The sequence below is a fragment of the Populus nigra genome, chromosome 17 (assembly GCF_951802175.1).
Source record: "Populus nigra chromosome 17, ddPopNigr1.1, whole genome shotgun sequence".
Taxonomy (NCBI): domain Eukaryota; kingdom Viridiplantae; phylum Streptophyta; class Magnoliopsida; order Malpighiales; family Salicaceae; genus Populus; species Populus nigra.
In genome coordinates this window covers 12,105,850-12,130,322 of record NC_084868.1, presented here as the reverse complement: position 1 = coordinate 12,130,322, position 24,473 = coordinate 12,105,850, and the positions used below count along the sequence as shown (strand labels likewise).

Here is a 24,473-nt window from a genome sequence, read left to right as displayed (position 1 = left end):
TGAAGAAAAACTATTATGATGAATAGTATTCTGTAAGGTTTTGATATTTTTACCAGATATAAAAAAATAGTATTTCTAAAAAAATTGTATTTTAAAATCTTATTTAATATTTTTTAAAAATATATCTAAATCAAGTATTGAAAAGTCAAATTAATATTATTTATTTATTTTTTGATTTAATTCGGCGCATCTTTTGGAGATGACCCAGGAGCCATGGAAAGTCTAAATGGTGGCTTTAATCATGAGTGGCATAATTTGGCACGTGGCTTGTTGTTATTCGGTCGACATGATAGAATCGATTGTTTGATGTCCTCTTTTAACGGTTCATATAATGGGATGCAACTTTCTTTGTACGACATGACGACACATGATCATGTCGCTTTGCCTGTACACGTACAGCTTTTTCTCTCCCACAACTACTAAAGACACGTCGTTTTCTCATGTTAATGTGAAAAAATCAAGGCAATCCTTTCTCTATTTATTTATTTATTTTTAATTATTGAACACAGGCATTACATTCGCTAGAAACTTCACTTCCTCATTTTCTAATTGAGTTTAAATTTTAATCTCAAAATAATAAATATCATGAATATTAATGGAGGAATAAAAAACTTTATGGTTGAATGAATATTTTCATCGGTTATATATTTTAAGCTGAAGTGTATGAGCTTGAATATAAAATTTATATTCGAGCTTCTTAGTTCTTGCAAAAACAAATCTTTCATAAAACTGTGAACCTTTCAATACTCGAGAGCTAATAAGTGTAAGAAATGAAGTAATGTACAAATGAAATAAGAGAAAAATATGTATGTGTTAATGAATTCGTTGAAGAATGAATCCTTAAATCTTTTTATTTACATTGTAATTTAAAGAATTTATAGATCTTAATCACGTCAGTTTACTTTAAATGTAGAAACTATAATGCAGTTACATCGAGACGAGAAAAGTTAAAATACCTCATAGTATGAGTCGAGTTGCAATATAATTCATTAGTGGGTCCTTTTTTTTTTGGCCGGTTACGGGCGAGGAGGGATTCGAACCCCCAACACCGTGGTTCGTAGCCACGTGATTTAATCCTCTGAGCTATAGACCCCACGTCGTCTTCACTGGATTTGTTTCCAGGAATACCCTAAAAAAGGAACCTTTCCTCTCCCCAGCCATTTTATTTCGGGTTAAGAAGATGTGAAAGCGCCTCTTTCTCTATACAAACGGTGCGTTTTGAGGCGTGAAGTGGGGGAGAGGGGATTTTATAATTGGGGTTTTGAATAAGACAACTTTTTTTTTTTTTACATTGAAAAAGTAATAAGAATGAGAGATATGTTGGTGATTGTCATTATCATGTTACCATGAAATAACCAACGGCAAAGATGCTTGCTATACATAGATGATGCATGACATTGTGTTCTTATCTCTCGAGACTCAATAATACATTAAGATGTGTAATCGAAATGTTTAGTGCGAGCTCATCTTAATTATTCCTAGCCAAAGGATTGTTCTACTTCGGTTTCTAGCCCTTGATCTGCATAAAATAGTCTTTAGCAGCTTCTAAAGCTTAGTTACAAGAACAATTTGATTTGACGGCTTGCTTGCTATGATGACTCAAAATTTGATAAAAATTGAAATTAATAAAAACTCTTAATATTTTAAAAAAATATTATTTTTCTAAACTTATTTATTTTTTTAAAAATTGAAATTAACTCGATACAATTCACTTTATCAGCTTCCTTGTTCTTAGATCATGTCGACCATGGGTTAGGTCTTCTAAATATAAGAGCAAAGACCCCAAAAAGAAAAGAAAAGAAAAGAAAATATCTGACGTGGTACACACAAGACTCGAACCCCAATCAATCTCCACCACCTGTCCTGATATTTCCACGTCATTTCCCCTCAACCGAAAGTGCATGGCGGGATGCTTTACACGAAAAAAAGACCACCCCTTCCATCTCCTGCCAGGTCGAAAAGCCCCACTTTCACTCGCACGTACCAGATCAGTTATTCGCACGTGCTAACCCACCTCATATAAATTCCTGCCACAGTCTCAAATCTCGCAGCAGCCGTAGCCGAGGATAAAAATCAGCACGAAAAAGAAGATTCAATCCTTCCCCGGAATATTCCTTCTCAGGTCATCTCAAAATCCTCTCTGATTACTAATTTCTAATTAATCCAAAAGGTTATCATTTTTATCATAGTTCTTTATTTATTTATTTCTCCTTTGCTTAGAATTCCTTAGTTTTTTGCAGGAGAAAATAAGCTTGGATTTTTTTTGTGATGCCGTATCTTGTACGCGAGAATCTTTTCATCGGAAACATAAGCGACGCGGCTGAGGTTCTGCAAAACGGAAGTTCGGAAATAACGCATATTTTATCTGTCTTAAGTTCCGTGTCTATATCGTTCTTTACGGAATGGAGAAGCGGTGTGGTAATCCCGGCGAAGGAGATAAAGAAAGTGTGCGTGGGTGATGGTGAGGATGAGTGGAGGAGTTGTTTGGCGGCGAATAAGGTTTTGTATGGGTTAGAGTATGCAGGGAAGGATTTGAAACTGGTGAGAATGGCGGTGCCGATTAGGGATATGGAGAGTGAGGATTTGTTGGATTATTTGGATGTTTGTTTGGATTTTATTGAGAAGAGTAGAAAAGAAGGAGCTGTTTTGGTGCATTGTTTTGCTGGCGTTTCGAGAAGGTATATGATAAATTGTTGTCATTTTTCATGATAATGATGATGATTTTCTGTATTATTTTTATTTAAATTAATGAATATTGCCCTTAATTTTGGATTAAGTTAATATTGAAATGCAATGCTTCTTCTCCCGAATGATTTTCTGGAATAGTATGAACTGTGTTTGGGACACACCAGAGGAGTCCATTTCATCAATGGTTGGGTATTATTCACGAAACTTGTTCTAGATGGAAATGGATATTTTGGGATGAAAAACATTACTCTGATTCTTGCATATAGTATGAACTGTATTTTGGATCCATCGGTGAAGTCTGCTTCATCAATGGTTGGTATTATCTGGAAAACTTGTTCGGAATGGAAATGGATAGTTTGGGGGTAAAGAACATTACCTTATTTTTGCATGTCTACTTGCTTGGAATTTGATGTGCAAATTTGTGACTTTTTTCTCGGTTAATTTTAAACGGTCATGAAGTCTGTTTTGATATTTTTCAGTTGATTGATTTATCATCCTGAAGTGGATCAAAATAGAAAAGAAGTGTTTTAGGTTATCTTCTGACCCAATTGATGAGTGTTGGGAAATTGCTCAGAAGACCTGCCCTGAATTGTCAAGCCCTAATGGTTTGGTCCCTTCTTTCGTTTTTTTTTCTTTGCAGTGCAGCTATCATTACAGCGTACTTGATGAAAACTGAACAGTTGTCTCTTGAAGGTTTGAACACATCCACTTTTTATTTTGGAGTATTTTGGGTCTGCTGATTGGTTAATGCTGATGGCCTTCATTGTTTACTTTCTGACAATCTGGTGGCTCTTTTGTCTGACAACCATAAAAATACGTGTTGTTGTTTCTTTGAATTTTGAGTTATTTAATATTTCATCCTTTTCCTTGTTCATCTTTTCCCTATCTGTCCCTGCAGATGCTCTTGAATCCCTAAGGCGAAGCTGTGAGTCTGTTTGTCCCAATGATGGCTTTTTAGAACAGGTATGCAAGGGTCCTAAAAAACCTATATGATTGTTGGGATGCATTAATGGTGACTCTGAGACATTAGTTTCTAATGTGATCGTCATAGATCTTAATTCTTTTTCCCCCATTGCAGTTGAAAATGTTTGAGGAAATGGGGTTCAAGGTTGATCATGCTAGTCCCATATACAAGCGGTTTCGCCTGAAAGTATTGGGTACATGTTCTTAGTATATTGATCCTCACTTGCTGTTCTTGTAAATTATTTTTTTGTATGATAAAGCAGGTCATCAAATATAGGGCTATGCATAAACATAGTTTTGGAGGCATGACATTAGTACGTCCTTAACCTTGAGCATTTGTATGGAGTGGTTGCTCCCAAAATGTGAATCTGCATATAAGAGTTGGCATAGCATAAGGGGTCATGCATTGAGCATTTGATGCTTTTCCTACTTATCCAATTAAATTTTCATTCTTAAATTTCTTCCAACTGGAATGTTATTATAGATCTATCTTTCATGTCTGTTGGAAACATATTCTTTCCTGTTACAAACAGAATGATTAGATATGTTGAATCTGTGATTGTTTTAAAAAAAATTTGTGAAGGATTAATTTCCCCATTCTTCCAGGTGAGTTTTACAACCGTGGAGAGAAGATAGACAGTTCTAAATTTGGGGCAGATCCTGGTGTACCTACACAAATTTCCTCTGAGGAAGAAGCATCTCCAAATGAAGGGAAAAAGGCTATTCCTGCATACCGCTGCAAGAAATGCCGTCGAGTAGTTGCACTGCAGGAGAATGTTGTGGATCATGTTCCAGGAGAGGGCGAGACATCTTTTGCATGGGGCAAGCAGAAAAGTGGCAACCCCTTTAACAAGTCCGATGAGTCTGAGTGTTCATCTCTTTTTGTTGAGCCTCTGAAGTGGATGACAGGAGGTATGTGTAATCTCATTTTGTAGAAATTCCAATGCCATTGGACATTTTTAAGTTTATTCATAAAGAAGAAAACACATAACTAATTGCAACTTCATTGGTTTACTTTGAGTGAGCTATAATGGCTCACTAGTTGCTAGAGATTTCTCAAATCCTTGACTTGTTTTTTCCACCAAATGGTCAACCTCCATGCTCATATTGTGTTGCTTAGCTGTAGAAGTACTTCTCATCATCAGTTGAGATAATTTCTGGGTTTAATATTATCCATTTATGAAAGCCACGTGGCTATGTCTTGAAGATGTATTGGCCTATGCAGCTATTGTGATGCACTCTTTTGGAAAAGGGCATCCTTGTATTCAGTGCGTAGAGATTTCTAATGGAAACCATTAACTGATAGAAGTTGGGGAAAATTATGAACCACGCAAACAACTCGGTTCCATGTGCCAAGGGCATAATGATCTAGAGGAGAGAATGATCTAGGGGAAATAACACAATACTTTTGAAAGCATCTTGAAATATTTATCATGAGAATTATGCGTAATTTATACCTGTTACAAAAAAAAAAAAAATAGGTGCATTGCATTTGTTGGCATCCCGTTTTTATCTAAAGAGGATCCAAATAAGTGCTTTTCAATTATCCATGTTTTTCCCAAATCCTACTTGACTTTTCCAGATCATCATCGTCATCTAGAACTCAATTGATCCTTATCCTTGGTTTATGCCTTACCCTGGGCATGTCTTTTTAATTGGTTCACGGGTTTTTGGAATTATAATTTGTGCATACTTGCTGGAAACGATACCCACTTAATATAATAGCTCTTCCTTGTTATCCAGTTGAGGAAGGTGCATTGGAGGGAAAGTTGTCCTGTGCTCATTGCGAAGCTCGTTTGGGTTACTTCAATTGGTCAGGTATCCAATGCAGTTGTGGGAGCTGGATTACTCCAGCCTTTCAGCTACATAAAAGTCGAGTGGATGTTAGCACTGTCTAATACCCTTGAGGCAAAAGAAGATGCTAGCGTCATATGTCTTGACTGCAGAAAAGTCCAGTTTTCTCAGAGAAATTGATACTATCTGAAGAGAGCATACCGTTTCCTCACCAGTCCGCACTTGCACAGAATGAGCAAACCCCCCACATCGTTTTATGAAGTTTCCATGCATATTCCCACAGAGATCTATCTTTGAGGAGCTGGAGGCGCAGATTTGTAACTTAAGTGAAATAATGTCTCGTATTTGTTGTATGATATGGTCATACAATTGGACCGCTTTGCTTGGTGGTTTGAGAATGTCTTTTAAAAAGAGATTACAAGGCTAGAAATGAATGGACAGCGAGGGCTAGGCCTCCTTATATTTCTAATTGATTTTACTTCGAAGTTCAATCTATATAGCTTGCTATATTGCTTGAAGTCTTTGTTTCTTCGTCTTTTATTTAGTTCATTGGGTTGTCTGTTCTCTTGCTTTTATGGGGTCATCAGTCTTTTGCTTTCATTTCAGTTCATGTGCAGCATGGCCTAAACGGTATCAAATTCGAGCCCTTGTTGAGGGAGTGATTACAACCGACAAACTCCATCAGTTCCAAGTAATGTTGGCTTCTGTTCCCTTCACTTCCTATGTCATTTTAATTTGTCTTTGCGGTATAATGAACTTGCCTTGTAACAGGTAACCATGCCCTTGGCCAACAAGTCAGCCTTTATGCATTCTCAGCCTAAGTAAAAATCCTTTATCTATTCCTAGCAATTCAGTGAAACTACATGATATATACAAGTAATTGTGATATTTTATTATTTTTTTTATGTTTTTTTTTTAAAAAGACATACACAAGAAGAAATATAAAATAAAATCAATGATCCACAGAAAATATATAAATATCTACACTTAAGAATTTTTTTTATTATTCTTATATCCATCTTATTTTATAAAAAAATGGATCCCTGTAAATAATTAATAGGATGTTCTAACTGCTATATAAATACCATAAAATTTCTCAACATGAATTAATTAGAGTTAAATCCTATCAAGTTCTACATTTCTTATTAAAAAATCTAACATAGTACCTTTAGTTCTGGCTGTGAAGGTAGAATTCCAAGAAATTGATGTCACGCCATTAAAACAACCCTTAAAATGCATGAAGAATTCAATGTGCATCTAGACGGCTATTCACTGCAACATTATAAATCATTTTACTCTTTCATAGAAAATCAATAGCTTGTTGTTGTGGCAGAGAGGTGTTTTTTTAAGAGGTAAATAACGAGATTAATTATGGAGAATTCAATTCATTGACCTTCAATATTATGGACAATTCAATCCCTTTACTTTCCGAATATACTGTGTAAAAATTATTAATATATATATTTAAAAAGTTGACATGAGAGGTATTTTGATTAATAAAAATATTATTAAAAAAATAACTAATATGTCCAAGTTCAAGCAAGTTAACGGCGCATGTGACTTAGCCTCACCTATCACCTCTAAATGCCACTTTTAGAGCGTGTTGGAGGCGCCCCAAAGTTTTTTCTTTTTTTAATAATTTAGAGTGTTATCAGATTCACTGAACATCCTGCAAGTCCAGTAAACATGTAAAGCACTACAAGAGTGACAAATATGCATATAAAAGATTGAACCCGGATACAGATGAAGGAAACAAATCTCTTCCCCTACTAGGCCACAACATCAAGTGCGCCTCAAAGTCTTCATTTTATTGGTGCTGTATGTGTGCACACTGGTGTTATGGTTAAGATCCGGTAGGTTTTTTTTTTTTTTCCTAGTTAAAATTTAAAGATGTCATTTAATTTATTTTTTGTTTTAAATTTGATTTTTATTTTTTTAATTGTTATTTATTTTGTTATTTATTGATTTTTTTTCAATCTCACCCCTTGCAATTTAGTTTAATCAAATTTGATCCTTATTTTTTTATTATTAAAATTTGTTTATTTTTAATCTTCTTTTTCTAACTAAATTATATTTTTAATTTCATCCCTCAATATTTGATTTCAAATTATTTTCATATCAAATTTAATCTTTCTTCTTTTAATTCTTATTTTTTTTGTTTTAGATTTTTTTTAATTTCATTCCTTAATATTTTAATAATTTGAAATTTTGTTTCGCTATTTTTTAGGGTTTGCCTTCTGTAGGGTTAGTCACGGGCTCATGACCAGGGTCATGAGTTTTGAAAATTAACATGGGTTGACTTTAATTTTTTTTAATTGATTTTTTAAAAATTTTATCATTCAACATTTGATTTATTGGGAATTGATCTTTGTGTTTTTTTTTTCAATCTCATTTCTATAAGGTTATTATAATCTCATGTCCATAATTGCAAGGTTAGCAAGTTGAATCAAATCTTTTTTTTGTTATTATTTTTAATTAAATTTTTCTTTTAGTTTCACCCTTTAATATCGACTTATTTGATAATTAAACTTTATAATTTTATTCAGTTTGTTTTCTACGAATTATTCTGGTATTATAACCAAATTACAGATTTAATATACTAACCCGGATAGACTCAAGTGAGACCTTTTAGACTTTTTAACATTGTCAATTTATTTATTATCGTTTTATTTTTTTTGTTTGTATTATTTGAATTAATTAAGTTTATTATATATAATTAAGTTAATGACTCACTTTTTTAAGAACGCTTGTATCACCTTAGCATCTATTTTTACATTGAAAAATTTGGATCAACAGGTGATGTAGCGCAGACTCTATCTAAGTGGCTACTAAATTATATGGAGGATGGAGCCCAACTAGTTAGCTTTATCAATGCTTTTAAACAGTATGTTTTTTATTTAAAAATATATTAAATTAATATATTTTTTTTTATTATTTTTTAAAAAATTATTTTTCACATTAAAATTAAAATAATCTAAGAATATAAAAAAAAAATTAAAAAAAAAACACGATTGAATTGCACTCCCAAAGCACTCTACAAAATGAAAATCCTTAAGCTGCATGCAAAAATGGAGAATACTTGAGGCACCGATTGGAAGACAGTTTGGCTATCTGATTAACTACAATATTAACATAACGAATCTTAAAGATCAATTTGAGAAGTTGAGTGTTGAGAATGATGGAGTGCTACTGTCAGTTGATGCAAGCAAGAGGAATGGGGATATTGTCGTGGCACTTGAAGTTGAAAGCTGGCTAAGGAAGGTGGATGAAATGAATGGGCCGGGTTATAGCTAGGAAGGTGCCTAGAGGATGTCAATGCTAACAGCTTGCAAGGTTAGTGCCCAGACCTTTAGCTGCATCACTGCTTCAGTAGGGAAGCTAAGAAGAAGAAGGAGAAGTAAGTGGTTAAGCTCCTTGAAGATGGAAAATTCACCCAAATATCTTATCATGCTCCTCCACCGAAGGTTGGAACTTCATTCATTGGAGGTCAAGGGCCTGAAATCCAGAATGTTGGTCGTGAATGAAATCATGGAAGTTTCGAAGGATAATATTGATAAGATCAGCACGATTGGTACTATCCATGGTATTAGGGGTGTGGGTAAGACTACAATGGCGAAAGATGTTATCAAAGGAGTAGAAGACGAGCTTCTGTTTGACGTAGTTGTAATAGCAGTCATGTCCCGGAGCCCTGATTACATGAAGGTTCAAGGTGAAGTCACTGATACAAATATTGGGGCTGAAATTTGATGAGGAGAGCATGCTTGGAGGACCACAGACAACATAGGAGAAAAATGGATTGCAGACAAATATTCCTTTTAGTATTAGAATGTTTGGACAGACCTTGATTTTGAGACAATGGGAATCCCTTCCTGGAATGATCACAAAATGGTGCAAAGTTATGTTCACATCACGAAGCAGAGATGTTCTCGGTATGGTGGAAAGTCAAAGGAATTTCACAATCTGAGTCTTGTCAGAAGATGAGGCTCGGGAACTTTTTCCAGGAGATGGCAGGTAATTCTATAGATAGTCCTAATTGGCAACCCACAGAAAAAGAAGTTGCAAATGAATGTGGGGGTTTACCACTAGATATTGCACTTCTACAACTAAAAACACCAAGCAGGCCATCCTTCTCAGAAATGCAGGAGGAATAGAATCTGTTTTTCCATTTCTTGGGAGCGAAGGAAGCCAGGTCTTGCTTCTTGCTATGTTGCTTATTTCCAGAAGATTTTGACATTCCAATTGAATATCTGGTTAGATGTGGAATGCGTTTAGAGTTGTTTGAAGACATCAATGCAGTAGAAGAAGCAAGGAATCGAGTTCGTGCACTTGTTCATAAGCTGAAAAGATGCTCTCTATTGCTGGACGGAAACGAAGAACACGCGTATCAAGGATGTAATGCTGTAATGAGAGAGAGAGAGAGACCAGAGAAGAAGACATTCAAACTCGAATTCACTCATAAACAGTACAATGCGTGAATATCCTGAAGATTTGGTGTATCCATAACTCAAGCTTCTGCAGCTCATAAACACTCACTGTTCATAGTTCTTTCGGCTCTTTTAGGTCAGGCCACTCTAGGCTCCCTCCCTCTCTATCTTAAATTCAACATGGTATCAGAAACTATTTTAGTCTTCCATCCATGCATCGTGTGAGGGGGATGTTAGAATCCCACATTAAATAAACTCACCAGCATCTAGTTTCTTATAGGCCCTTGATAATCCTCGTCTCATAAGATGCCTTTGAAGATGAGTTAGCCCTTGGCAATTCTCATCTCATAAAATGTCTTTTTAGATGAGCTAAGCTTGCCTCCCAATAGATCAGCCTTTTTATCTCTTCCTAGATCTCGCTTGTAGGCCTTCTGGCTAGGCCATTCCACACATGCCATCAGACATGTATGTTCATGTTGAGGACAACATATATATATATATATATATATATATATATATATATATATATATATATATATATATAGAGAGAGAGAGAGAGAGAGAGAGAGAGAGAGAGAGAGAGAGTTTACATTTCAAAAATATTTTTTAAGAAAAATAATTTATTTTTTATTTTTTTAAATCATTTTAATATGTTAATATATAAAAAATTATTTCAATCTATTTTCAAATAAAAAATATTTTAAAATACAATCATTATCACAATAACAAATATAGTAAATATGGTCGTGCTTATTGCTTGGTCTTTAACCTATGTCTTTCCAAGTATGGGCATAAATACTTAGAATGAATGAAAAGTCATGCATATTATTTTTGGTACAAGCCGAGTTCTTAAACAAAGCTCATGTGTATTATAGGCGTAAGGCATTCCTTCCCGCAGATGAGGAGATTCAGCTGGAGATTTGAAGTTTTGAGACAATTTATTTTCTTGAATGATTTGTTCTATTATGACTGGCCTTCTGCACTTAGCCTTCTGCACTTAGCCTTCTGCAATTTCTCTTTTTTTTTTTGGGCATCAACAAGTTAAAGAGATCTTGCAAATGACGGTCAAGGACTTAAATCTGCCGGTGTTAAGATCTTTAAGACCATGTTTCGTTTCATTCTTCTTGATCATCAGGGCATTGAGTTGCTTCATTCCTGCTGATTATTTTTGGTTCTGTTGTCATCAACGTTTTATTTTCTATAATGAAGCCCACAGTATCATCTACAAAATGTTACCCCTCGCGCAAAGAACTTGAGATACTCTTTGCATCCACGATGAGCTGCAGCATGAGTCAATATTTCAGCCCATGCTATACTAGTTATCTTCCTTCTGAGTTCATTGAATTATTCCATCTTCGGTGATTACAATGATTTAGCACGCCCAGGGCCATCTGGTAAAGCTGATATGTTGCCGTAATCAGGTTCGATTTCTTTTATAATTAAAAGTTAAAAAGGATATGGAGACAAGTAGACAACTCTTGGAAAAATAATCCAGGCTCTTCAGGATCTAGCATAGACGGGGTTGGATGTCGATCAAGAACTGAAGCAACCTAGGATAGCCAGTCTCAAACCATGGTGGCTAAGTTGTGGTGTGTTGTAAAGAATCGTCGTGAATAGCCCACTGCTTGTAAATAAACAAATAAGAAAACCAAGAAGAAAAAAGGCGTAAATTTAATTAATGAAAGACAATATGTAAATCTTTTTAATTAAAGAATAAATGGACCTTATCAGCAGGATCTACATCAGAGTGTGGAGTGCGGGCTGCAGTAGAAGAGGTGTTCCCTTTGGGTTGCCATGTATGTGTATGTGTAGGTGAACAGGGGCACGGACATGAGCACAGCCACAGTTACACGCACCAGCACAAATACATTGGACAGAGAAGAATTGACAAGATTCACATAACTTCGTCTAAACTGCAAAAGCATTCCATAGTCTAAATTTACAACTGTGTCAGCATATGAACACGACCATTTTCATCAGATGTCCCATAAATACGAGATCAATTGATCAGAAAGGCCGCAAGTGTATGAGAAGACAACTATGTACTTACCCCCCAATGACATGCATGTGTTCAGATACGCTGTCAACAATTGTACAGGTTCACGTTGGTGTGACAATTTCTAATCTCAAACGTGACACTGAATAAAATAAGCACGAGGGAAAACACTAAAAATTGATGCCAGGAACACCTTGATGAATTCCCGGGTCTTGATCTACTCATCAAAATAAGTTCATCAGATCGATCACCCTGTCACTATTGATGGGTTTATCTCCCAATTAACAGTCTGATTCCATTTCACAGCACCGATGAATTAGTGGGACAGTGCTTCAAGAAGAATGTTTGTAGCTGTATTGATGTCATTCCTAGCCTGCACAAGTGCCTGTCTAGCTGAGCTCCTATCAAAGCCCATAGAAACCAGAGTAGCAATGGCATCCTCTGCTGGCTCTGTGGAAGGAGCCATGGGAGCAGGATAAGTTCTCTGAAACCAACGAGAAAGATCAGTTGTTATGGATAAATTAAATTAAACTAACAAAGTGATGTTGATGCAATATAAGCAATTGATTCACACTATAGCAGTTTCGGAGGTAAGAATTTATAGTTTCAAGTGCAAGATTCAAGAAAAGAAAAGGACAAGACAACTCCTTAGTTTTGCAGTCTTGGGCATCCCAAAAATTTTGTTGAAGAAAATTGACTTTCTATACTAAGAAATCGATCTGTTCATAAAAGTCAAACTCGGGTTCCAGTCTCCAGAGGGGAGAAAAAAGGTGAAGGAAATATGAAGAAAATGATGGTAAAGGTAATAGGGGAGAAGGCTGAAGAGGGAGACAGGAGGGTGGTGGGGGTTATCGAGAGACTTGCCTCCACATGACGACCAGCATGGGATTGTGCACTTCCTGTTACATTCCTCGTAGTTGGTCCTCGTGGACTGCCCGTAGACGGCCAAGAAAGTTGTGAGAAGAATGAAGCTATGAACTCGGGGAACTGTAGCAGATAAGAGTAGACAACAATGAAGTATTAGTTTATAGCTTCGAGTCAGCTTTAGCAATTGACACTGTGAACAGTTTGAATGTTTTATTAAATTTTAATTATAAAAATACAGATGAAGGGAAAAAGAGGCAGGAAATAATACTTTCTAATGATGCAAACTGACTTGTTTCCTTTAATAAGTCAATAAGTCAATAAGTCAGCTACACCAATTAAGAAGAAGAAAAAGAATACACCAGTTAAGAAGAAGAAAAAGAAACTTGATGGTCAAATAAACAAGGAAACATCGTTATTTGTAATTTTGTGAAGAAAAATTGAGCACAGAAGCTGAAGCATATCCTGCACACGCATGCAAACAACTCATTTCTTCACATTTTAGAGCCCTAACAAGTGCCAGAGATGATCAAAGATCTTATGGTTCACGATAATCATAATTCAACTGATTTTATCACGAATAATCTCTCAAACAGGTCTGTCCAGGAATGATCAAATTACACAAATATCAGACCTATAGAAGATCAAAACCATAACAAAACTTTTTGCTCAGATACAAGCCTCATAACGCATGCAGAAAACCTGAAAAATACACCACCACATGATCACACACCTGAACCAAGTTAATCTAATATTTAATCGCTGTGGAGGAATTTTCCCAATCAACCTTTATAGATACATTAAAGAAGTTCGGTTAAGTTAATCAAGAACTCAGAATGTCCTATGAGGAATCTTCTCAACCAATCTTTGTGCATATACAAATAACTTCATGTCAAATAATCAGATCCAACTAACAATTTCCTATGGAGGACTTTTCTTAACAAATCTTTGAGCATAGAGCAAAGAAGTTCAATTAAGTTGATCAGCTCCAGTTCACGATACCCAATTTCATTACAACACAAAGCAAAGACCTAAAGAATAGAAACCTCACAATCTAAGCTGTCATCTATTGTTGATGACATTTAGTTACAGAAAATATGAGGTGAAGCCAAAAAACCTACCTTTGCCTTGCGGATGCCAAAGATATTTAGACGATACAAGGAACCAGCAAGGATACCACATATCCCAGGCAAGATTGATCTTTTCCAGGATGATAAAAGAAGCTGCAGAACCAAAACTGATATTGGATCTCTGGTATTGGAAAGAAAAACAAAGGGGCAGATGTGGCAGAAACCGAAACCAAAACCAAAAAGGGGGGGAAAGGCAAACACATTCACACATAGAAAAGTGCAAGTGTTCTCTTTTACCTGAACACCAGCTAGATATATGAAAGACTTGTCAGAAAAGTGGTTGCTAAACATGTGAAACCGAGTTGATACTGGAATGTCAAAGTAGAAGGGAACAAATGAAGCAAATATAAGACCATAAGGTCCTGATGTCAGAAGATTGGCTGAAGGATCTGCATATAAACAGACACATTTAATTGTTGGGCATGATTGTAATGCAGCAGAAAGAACGTTTTCTGAAAAATCACCTATAAAAGAAGCATGAAGAGCATAAATAAATGAATAAGCTCTTATTTTTGCTAGGACACGGCCAGCAGAATAAACTTGCACCCTTAGAAATAGTATATAGGACATTATGTTGAAATTTTTCTTCATATTCAAAGGATTGTAAATGATGGTATGAAGTATCTACAAGCTGGAAGATGGCACAAGGCATGCAGGCAGCACTCATTTGACCGGGGCAATAAAGTCAATATCATCCAGCAGAACAGGAGTGAAGTGTGGTCACCACAACCCATGATTAATAACCATATATTTGAAATCTAGCATCTTGCCCCAGGAACTTCCTAATGTGACCTCTACTGAGGTTCTTCACATCAAGGAAAAAAGAAGAGGAGGAGAGAGAACTAATAGGCAATGTATATCACTATATTGCTCAGCAAAAAGAAAATAGCATAGCAGCAAATTTACCCAATTAGTTTTTACAGTAACAATGGAGTTACAACAACTTCCACGGGTTATATACTTGAGGTGTAAAAGATTAATGAAGAAGAGAAGCACTTTCAAAAATAACAATGCATCAAACAGGGATAGACGTCATATACCTTTAAGGAGTGCGACAGCAAAGATCTCAAAGAGTAATGAAACTATCACAGAGAACAAAATAAAGACCTGCACAATTTGGGCAGACTTCAATAAACAAAAAAAAAAGGAGAAGAAATATGATAATGAAAGAAAACCACACACTAAAACACAATCAGATTTATATTTCTTTCCTAGGGCCAATCCTGTTGGAAAATAGAGAGCAAAAACCAAAGCAGAAGTTGAGCCACAATTTTTTTTAAAAGAAAGACAAATAAATATTCATTTACTGATTAAAGCAGCAGAATCTTAACAGAGACATGTTTCTCAACTTAAGAATTTTTTCATCAAAAACAAAACGGTGAGAGGTAACAGCACACAGAATTATGGAGATATGCAAAATCTGAAGTGTAGAAATATTGATAATGTTGATTTGGAACATTTGTCTCAAGTCCCAATCCAAAAGAATGCATGAGCAAATTAGGATGATAATAACTCACCAAGTACTTGTTGGAACCAATCTGTCTCTCAAAGACCCTAAAGTAATATAGAAGGTATAGTCCAAACATCATTTCTGATGTAGATGAAAAGGCAAAAACTGACAAAATTAACTTCCAGAGACGGGGATTCCTTAAAATATCCTGCCATAAAGAAAAACAAAATTTGTAAGGTGTGCTCCATTTTTAAATTCAAGGATCCACTACACAAGATACATCATAACATTATAATTTGACCATGGCTAACAGTCATCTACATAACGAAGACAAGGTTAACATCCTTTTCCTCCTTTAACTCATCTTACATCTTCAACCATGGCTAACACATACCTTCATCGAATCATAATTTGATAAGGCTAAACTATATAAAGATGGATATTTCACACTAAAATATAGAGATCCATTCATATCATCTAAAATCATGATGTTACCCTGCATTGCTGGAAACAGATGCCTCAATCTCCCAAGTATACTTCCATGGGATATAGCTAGACAGACCCCACCTCCCCCCAGAAATAAAAAATAAAATATCTGCCACAGAGGCCCCAGTAAACCCATACTCATGTCGATATTCAACTTCAGTACACACAATCCTAACAAAGGATGTTACAAAATCAAGCTACCGAGCTGACTCCTCAGAAATTTCCATCTGATAACTATGTCAATTTCAAAAAAATCCAGCTTGTACATCCTATAATGTCCAATACCACGACTCCCAAATCAACAAAGTTCCACAAAACCATCCAACCCCACAAGATTCTCTAACCAACTACATGCTCCATCATCCCATTTTATCTAAAATTCTACTGTAAACTCTCCTTCCCTCACTCTTCTATGCCCATCAGCAACCAGTTGAGTTCTAATTTTACCTTCTAAGTCATAAAATTATAACTTTTTAGAAAGAAATCATTAAAACAAGGATAATTAACAACTAAACTAAATATTTTAAATTAAAAAGGAAAACTATTAATATTTTTGTGAAACAAAATAAAAATTCTGACTCTGATTTCAATCAATCTACCACTAATGTAAAAAAACAAAAACAAAAACCCACGTAAGAAAAACAGTAAAGCCAATAGAATGTACCTGATACGATAGTCCAAGCTTGTCAGGGCCACCTTTGATCCTCAAGAAAATGGTAAAAATTGCACTTGCAATAACAAATGTTTTCGTAACAGGCGCATTGTCTATTTATCACCAAACCCACAAAAAATAAAAATAAAACCATAAAATTTAGATGCATATCAATATCAACAACATCAATCAATGAAAATGAAGGGGCAAAACGAGAGGAAGAGGGTTAATTGGTTTACGCACTGAAACCAGAGGGGCCGCCGTTCATCTTTCTGGGTCAAAGGAGGAGCAACCAAGCGACGGCGACGGCGAACTACTAATTTCTACGTTCTTGTTGATGGGGGTATTTGATTTGGTTAAAAGTTAAAAAAAAAAAAAAAATTGAGTTCTGAGAAGAGGTTGATGGTAGATGGAAAATTGAGATGGAATGGAAGGTGATTGATTAATTTTCTTTATTTATTTTTGTATTTTGGGGCAAAGTTTTTTTTTTTTTTACGTGGAACATGCTAGACTCTTCTAACGTTTTTTTTTTTAAAAAAATTCTATTATAAAAATGTATGGAAAATAGATTTTGAGTGTTTTTACTTTTTATAGAGCAATGCGTGGCATTTTCCTCTGGGAACTTTTTACCATATTATAATTCATGCAAGATCAATTTAAAAAAAATAAAATTAAAAAGCTGATAATGTATTTTCAAGAATATAATGTAATGATAAATTCAAAAAAAATTAAATAATTAATAAAATATATATATATAATTTAATTAAAAAATCAAGATAATATTTTTTTAAAAAAATATTAAGAATATAACTTGAATCAGTTATATATAAAATCTACGACCCGAGTCATAAAACCGTAATAATCTCATTTTAAAAGTAAATCAAATTCAATTCTCAATCAATACAATATTAAAAAAAAAATTCAAAAAAAGATAAAAAACTTGATTCAGTTTGGATTAACCCGTCAAACCTAAATCATGAAACCGAGATAACTTTATAAAAAGCAAATTAAAACAAATTCTGAAACTCAATTCTCAATTAATCTAATATTGAATGATGAAATTTAAAAAAATCAATTAAAAAAAAAGCAAAAAAGACATGGATCAACTTGATTTAGCTTGTCTGATCCTTGATTTTAATCATGAGACTGGAATAACTTCATAGAAAACAAACCGAAACAAATTATAAAGCATAATTCTCAATCAACTCAAATGGTGAAGGAAGAAATTGAAGGAAAAAAATTAAAAACAAAAAACCCTAGTCACTCGATTTAACCTGCAAAACTCATGATTCAAGTTATGAGACTAAAATAATTTTATAGAAAGTAAACTGAAATAAATTATGAAACTTAAATCCCCAATAAGTCTAATGTTAAATGATGAAAATGATTAAAAAAACTAAAATTAAAAAAAAATCAAAGTAATGTTCCAATGAACCGTACTTTGTGAGGAGGGGAACAATGATTTCCCCTTCCCAATTAGTTCTTGTTAATTAGATCATTGTTGCACTATGTTGCGGACCATATCAATATTTTTTTGGATTAAAAAAATATTTAAATGTTATTAATGTGTTTTTTAGTGTAATATTTTTAGACTATATGGGAATTAAATTGATGTAACATGATCAACTTGGCATGTTCAACAATAAACCGAATGACCAATAACAATATAGTTTGACTAGAAAAATCAAGACGATATCTTTTTTAAAATATTAAAACAATAATATATTAGATCGACTCGGGTTAATCGACCAAATTCACTACTCATGTCATGAAACTATGATAAACCTATAAAAAGCAAATAAAAAAACAATATTAAATTTAATTCTCAATCATCTCAATGTTAAAGAATAAAATTAAAAACAAAGTTTAACTAAAAAATAAATTGAGTCAACTTAGGTTAACCTATCAAACCTGAGTCATGAAATTAAGATAATGCTTTAGAAAACAAATCAAAACAAATTATAAAGCTCAATTCTCAACCAAATCAATTTTGAATGATGAAATTAAAAAAAAAATCACTTAAAAAAAGGACACAAAAAACCAATCGGGGCAACCTAACTTAACTACCCAAACTTGTTATTTGGGTCATGCGACCGGAATAACCTCATAAAATACAAACTGAAATAAATTACGAAGCCTAATTTCCAATATTGAATGATGAAATTAAAAAAAAATCAATTAAAAAAAACCTGAGTCAATCAGTCTAACATTTGACCCGAGTCAGAAGATTGTGATAAAGTATTAAATAAAAAAAGCAAAAAAAATTGACTCAAATCAATCTGGGTTAACTTGTAAAACTCAGGGCAGGAGATCGGGATAATTCCATAGCAAACAAATAAAAAAATAATATAAATTTCAATCTCAATCAATCCAATTTTAGAGGATACAATTAAAAAAATATGAACAAAAAAAGAGTAAACTTGGCTAATCCATAAAACTTGTGACCTTGATCATGAGACCGTGATAACAAAAAAAAAACAAATCAAAAAATAATTATGAAGTCCGATTCTTAATTAATTCAATGTTGAATATGAAAATTAATTTAAAAAAAAACAAAAAATAACTCGAGTCAACACAACTAGCTTGCAAAACTTGCAATTTAAATCATGAGACCAAAATAACTATCTAAAAAGTAAATCAAAATAAATTATGAAGTTCAATACCTAGTAATTTCAATGTTGGAGGGTGAAATCAAAAAATAATTGAAATTAAAAAAAAATCCTCAAGATTTTTTAGGATTAAAGTGAAAAAAATCCTAGTATTTTATTATTTATTGCTACAATGAAATGACAAGCATATGTTAATAATAATAATAATGTGCAAGTTTTTTTAATGATACCAATTTTAAGGGAAAATGGCATTATTCTCATTTTATAATTTATTATTTCACTCCATATTTGTTACAAATTATATTGATAGACTACATTACTCCTTGTTTTTAATAAAATTATGGAGTGTTTTTTTTTATATAACTGAAATGTTACTGAAATGTTGTTTTTTAATATATTAAAAAACAAAATTAATTCAAAGAAAAAACAAGGAGTAAATAAAAATTAAAGCTCTTAAAATCTTACTGACTTTATTAAATTTTTCTAAATGAATATTTTATTCGGCGGATAATGTCTAGAACAAAACAAATATATATAATATGACAAAAAAATTCAATAAATTAATTTTTTAATAGGTGATGATAGAAAAAAATTAAAAAAATTACAATCATGATTATAAAAATAAAGAATTTACTCTTTTAGTTATATTTTCTAGATCTAAATACAGAACCAAAATTTAATATATCATCATTTATGAAAATATAATTAGGGGTACTTTGATTTATCTGAATAATATTTATAGAGTGAGAATAATAAATTATGAGGTGAGAATAACACCAACTAAAAAAGATCTATAGTAAAAGACAATAGAAAAAAAAAGGGAAAAAAAATCTTATAACCATGATAATATGAATTTTGCACAGGGTATTTATTCTGTTAAAAATATAGGCATGTTTCATCAGAAATGTATCAACTGAAAACATAAAACTGTTTAGCTTTTCCCTACACAAAGACTCATTAGGGTTATATATATATATATGTTGCTTACAAAATTAGAATACACATAAGACTACACTATTCTGAGGCCGCGGCAAGCTTCACAAAAACTCTGAAGCGTGATGTTCAACTTTCTAGGAACATTTCTATGGCATTCAGCTCTCGAAATCATAACTCAAGAGAGTGAAAAAGAAGGGAGCTATTTACGTAGGGATGTTATGAAAGTGGAGGGGAAAATGTCCATTATGCTAATCGAAGATTTGTTTTGGCCATAGCTGTTTCCATTTTGATATCTCTTCCTCCTTGTAAAGCTTTCTAATTCCTCCATAGAAACCGTCAGCTTCATTACCTACTTCCCTGTGGTCCTTCCTGTTTACTATCGTCTGTCTCCATCGAGAGCCAGGGGTGTATTGGCTGAACTCCAGTACCACTGTATCTGTTAGCAAGACTTCATGTTAGCAAATTGAGCAAGTGCTGCAACATGATGAATAATGAGGAGAGCTTCTAATGTTCATGCTTGATCACTCTAAAAATTGAAACTGTTCCATATCATGTGCGTCTCTGATTGAAAATGATGCATATATGAATGACATCAACATCCAAAGAAACCGAAATATTTGTATTCAAAGGTCTTACATCCTAGGACTCGTCAAACTTTGCGCACCGCAAGACGTGGTGCGGATTAAAGTGTCTCACTCTCTTGCTTTCAGAGCAGCAATTTGTTCAATGAGAAACCAGTAACCATGAACTAAACATTAATACGACAGCTAGCCAGAGATGGAGTAGTGCAATCATACTTGAGTATACCTTTGAATTTTCATCTTTTGCTTTCACAAGATGTAAGACTAAATGAATGATCAATTGATAATGCTGAAAGGTTTTATTCCACTTGAATGATCCTTTTTTTTTTTTTTTGAAAAAAAGTGTTGATGTTGTCTGTAGATCAAAGACCTGCTGTTTTTGTTTTGTTATGACTGTTTGTTCTGTAATCTGTTTTGGGTTGCGTACTTCGACTTGTTGGATGTCATTATTGAATTGGCTTCTTGAATTCATCAAGAAAAGAGATTGAGATAGAGATTGATGGGTGACGGGATGATAAAGTAACGAGGAAAGTGGGGAACTGATAATGCATCATGCACATGTTTTGTCACTCACTTTTGAAGAAAAGTGTACATTTTAGAAGTGGCCTAACTGGTGTTCAGCTTGCTTGAACCACTCAAGCTCACTTGCCCGACAAAGCTGAGTAATGACAGGACAAGTTCCCAACATATTGAGGATAAGAAAGATTGGAATTCCTATAGCATTTGTTCTTTATAAAAGAGGGCGAAGGCAACAAATGAAGTACCTAGACCTTGTAGATTTACACATCAAGACTAATCTGTTACTTCAAAAATGGAAAGAGTAAATTCCATGAATCTCTACTGTATCAATGGTGAATGAAAAAGGTGAAGAAAAGGATAATTTTACAGTTTCTGATGATCCACTCACCACTGTATCGGCAACGGCAGCGATTTTCATTCCCATCACATAATTCCTGATGCCCCACAACAGCATACCACCAACCTGCTCATTTTGCAAAAAAGATCATTTTAATGTATACCCACAAGTAATACAGCAATTCATGACCAATTTCAAGACAGAAACTCAGATGCAGAAACTAAAGCAAATTGAAGCTAAAATATCCCAACTCACGAGCAGAAAATTTTGAAGATATTCAAAATCTCAAAAGGGATTGAAGCATGGTTCTAGGAAAATAATGTAGTCTGAACCAAAGGTAGAAACTTGATCAACTCCGAAGGCGATAAATTTTTAGGATCCAGAACATACCATAAGGGAATTCTTTGCTTCTCCTCCACTGGATCTCAATGTGATCACCAGGTTTCAAGTCATTCAAACAATCAGAAGTATGAAGAACATGTGCAGGAGTTTCAACTGGTGGTGCTCTGAGCCTATCCCAGTGTATGCTCTCTTCTATTGTTCGCCGTGCAAAAGTAGAATACCTGCAATTAAAAATACCCTATGAGTTTCAGCAGACGGCCCTGCCTTACACATGAGCTGATCAAGTAAAAAAGCACAATTTCAACACAAATTACTTCTCATATGACAATAAAATATTCTCAGCTATATTAGCTGCTGCAGTTCAATGTGCAGAAGAATTTGGCATAGGTTAAAAACTCCCAATGCTGAAAGTTTTAAGATTCATCAAAGCTTGATAAAATGATTTAAGGCTCGTTAGAACAGATAAAAAGTTTCAGATTCCGATCCGAGTTCTCTCTCCATACCTTGCCTGAAAGGTGTCTGTCTTGGAATCATAGCTAAGTTGTGCATCATAACATGATAGCATAAATCCAACATGTCCATTCTGAAACCAAACACAGACAGAATCTCATTGAATTTTCCGAAAAACAAAAGTAATAAAGAGAATTGTCATGAACACACAACCACAGTCATCATGTCATCAATTTGAAGATGCAAAATCAAGATCAAGAATAGGTCTTTTCCAGTCCTTACCTCACGATTGTAAACCTGCGCTGGAAACCAAAACTTGCCACTTTCAAGAGAGAGATATAAAGCCATGATTGAATCAACAGGTAAACAAGTTGTGGGCTTGTTTCTACTTTCACACTGAGGTTTATACCAGGAAAAAGGCCACATACTCATAAGAGATCCAAAGAAACCTTTTTGATTTCTTTGATCTAAAAAGCTTGGCCTCTTCCTTGAAGCTATATGACATTGCCATTCCTTACAAGCAGCCTCACAAATCACTCTGCCCCATTTGTGCTTCAAATGTTTCTCCCATAAATGATCACTTCTACACCTATCCCTCAGAGAGTTACAAACTCCAGCCATGCTATACAACTCAGCTGGTGAAAGCCTCTCGAGAATGCATTCCAAAGCCAACTCAGGCAAATCCAGAAGAGAAGGGCCCTCCCCCTCCTCCTCCACGATATCTTGAACTTTTGAACAAAGATTCACCTTCGTCAGTGGCATTTTCAAAGGAACTTGAAACATACTAACAGCAAACCTTCCTTTATTGAACCATGAAGCAAGAAAACTTGAAAACCCCTCCCAAAACCAAGGCCCCAACAACAACATCTTCCCCTCACTCTTTGTTGGCTTGAAAGAAAATGACTTGAAAAAGAAAATAAAAGAAAAACAAGAAATCAGTAAGAAAAGCATTGGATATGAGAAAATTATCAACTGGGGTGGTTCAAGACTTGTAATACTAAGATAGAGAGTCACAGACTGTGTTAGCTATGAGAAGACAATCGCTAATGAATCACAATATATAGCAAAAATATATCACCATTGACAAGAAAAGGAGTAGAAGTATTATGTAAGAAAAGTGATTTTATCTTTGTTTAAACCGACAGATAAATTAAATTTAAGAAAGGGTGGCCATAGTTTGGTAAAATCGAGACAACTTTAAACTATTTGAAGACAGCACACCCGACAATGCTTTGATTGATTGCTGGCAGTTACAACACCACAATGGATAAATAACAACCAACAAGCAAAGGTTGCGGTTGCTTCTTAAAATATGCTACGTTCAGGCATCTACATGCAGTGAATTCCTAATTTCCTACACTTCTGTGGTTAAGGAAAAAATTACAGTTAACTCCTACGTTATCTTTTATTTTTTGTCCATCGATCTTATATTTATTTACCAATACTAAACTTAAGGTAATTTTTCTTATTGATAAGATATGAATAATAATGTGAAAAATATATCTACTTGTACAGGTAAAAAGCCTCGAGAATAAATTCCTAGACAAATAAGAGAGAACTAAACTGTACATGTAATGGGAGACAGTTGGAAGTTAAAGAGTGGAAGATTTAGGAAGGAAAAAATAAATAAAGAACAAAATCTAAATCAATACGAAGGTTCATATATAGAGAGAAAGGTTTGAGACAGTCCCACATGTCAGAATCTATAAGTTTTGAGGACATCCAGCGAGAGCAATGTGTACATATACAGGGAATATATATATATACACACACAGTCACACACACACACACACAAAGAGAGGTTGGGAATGAGCCAAACTGTTAGGTGAGAAGGTCGATCAGTCGATCCCAAGGCTTGTCGTTTGTCAAAATTACACATACATGAAAAAAAAAAAAACCAGAAAGAAAAGAATATCAAACAGAAGTGGCAAAAACTCCGTGATTGATGAAGATGAGGATGAACTCGAAGTGGTTCCTTTTTCAGTTTAACCAGAGTTTTTATCTCATGACAGCAAAGAGAAGAAAAAAACTTTTCTAAATATATTTTTTATTTATATTATTATCTCAAATTCAAATGTTAAAAAAAAATAACTCAGAAGTGAATAGAGTATCAAAATAAATAATCAACTTATTTTTATTTTATTTTATATGGCAACAAAAGCATCATAATCTTAAAAAAAAGGGGGATGATATAGTTACTTTCACATCCAAGCATAATTGTATAGAATATCACTGCTTTTGTATGGAAGATA

General features: G+C 34.1%; 3 protein-coding genes across 4 annotated transcripts; 1 reads left to right on the top strand and 2 right to left on the bottom strand.

Moving 5' to 3' along the window:
• Nucleotides 1–1,965: 1,965 nt before the first annotated feature.
• Nucleotides 1,966–5,963, top strand: LOC133677709 (uncharacterized). Its single transcript, XM_062099838.1, has 7 exons — nt 1,966–2,122; nt 2,241–2,678; nt 3,329–3,381; nt 3,587–3,651; nt 3,767–3,845; nt 4,258–4,563; nt 5,395–5,963. The coding sequence occupies exons 2-7, from the start codon at nt 2,269–2,271 to the stop codon at nt 5,547–5,549; spliced, it is 1,068 nt and encodes a 355-aa protein (XP_061955822.1). The 5' UTR covers nt 1,966–2,122; nt 2,241–2,268; the 3' UTR covers nt 5,550–5,963.
• Nucleotides 5,964–11,772: 5,809 nt separating this feature from the next.
• LOC133676696 (rhomboid-like protein 20) lies at nt 11,773–16,922 on the bottom strand. Of its 2 annotated transcripts, XM_062098417.1 has the most exons (8): nt 16,691–16,914; nt 16,460–16,560; nt 15,377–15,517; nt 14,900–14,966; nt 14,097–14,248; nt 13,851–13,952; nt 12,730–12,852; nt 11,773–12,349 (listed from the first exon to the last, which is right to left on the bottom strand). In XM_062098417.1, exons 1-8 carry the CDS (start codon nt 16,713–16,715, stop codon nt 12,182–12,184), a joined length of 879 nt encoding a protein of 292 aa, XP_061954401.1. In that variant the 5' UTR covers nt 16,716–16,914; the 3' UTR covers nt 11,773–12,181. The 2 variants fall into 2 exon arrangements, with proteins under 2 accessions (XP_061954401.1, XP_061954402.1); XM_062098418.1 differs by lacking the exon at nt 12,730–12,852 and having other exon boundaries at nt 16,691–16,922.
• Nucleotides 16,923–19,886: 2,964 nt separating this feature from the next.
• Nucleotides 19,887–23,484, bottom strand: LOC133676827 (F-box protein At2g26850-like). The gene is made up of 5 exons (XM_062098585.1): nt 22,504–23,484; nt 22,275–22,354; nt 21,820–21,992; nt 21,481–21,555; nt 19,887–20,428 (listed from the first exon to the last, which is right to left on the bottom strand). The coding sequence occupies exons 1-5, from the start codon at nt 23,170–23,172 to the stop codon at nt 20,241–20,243; spliced, it is 1,185 nt and encodes a 394-aa protein (XP_061954569.1). The 5' UTR covers nt 23,173–23,484; the 3' UTR covers nt 19,887–20,240.
• Nucleotides 23,485–24,473: the final 989 nt, after the last annotated feature.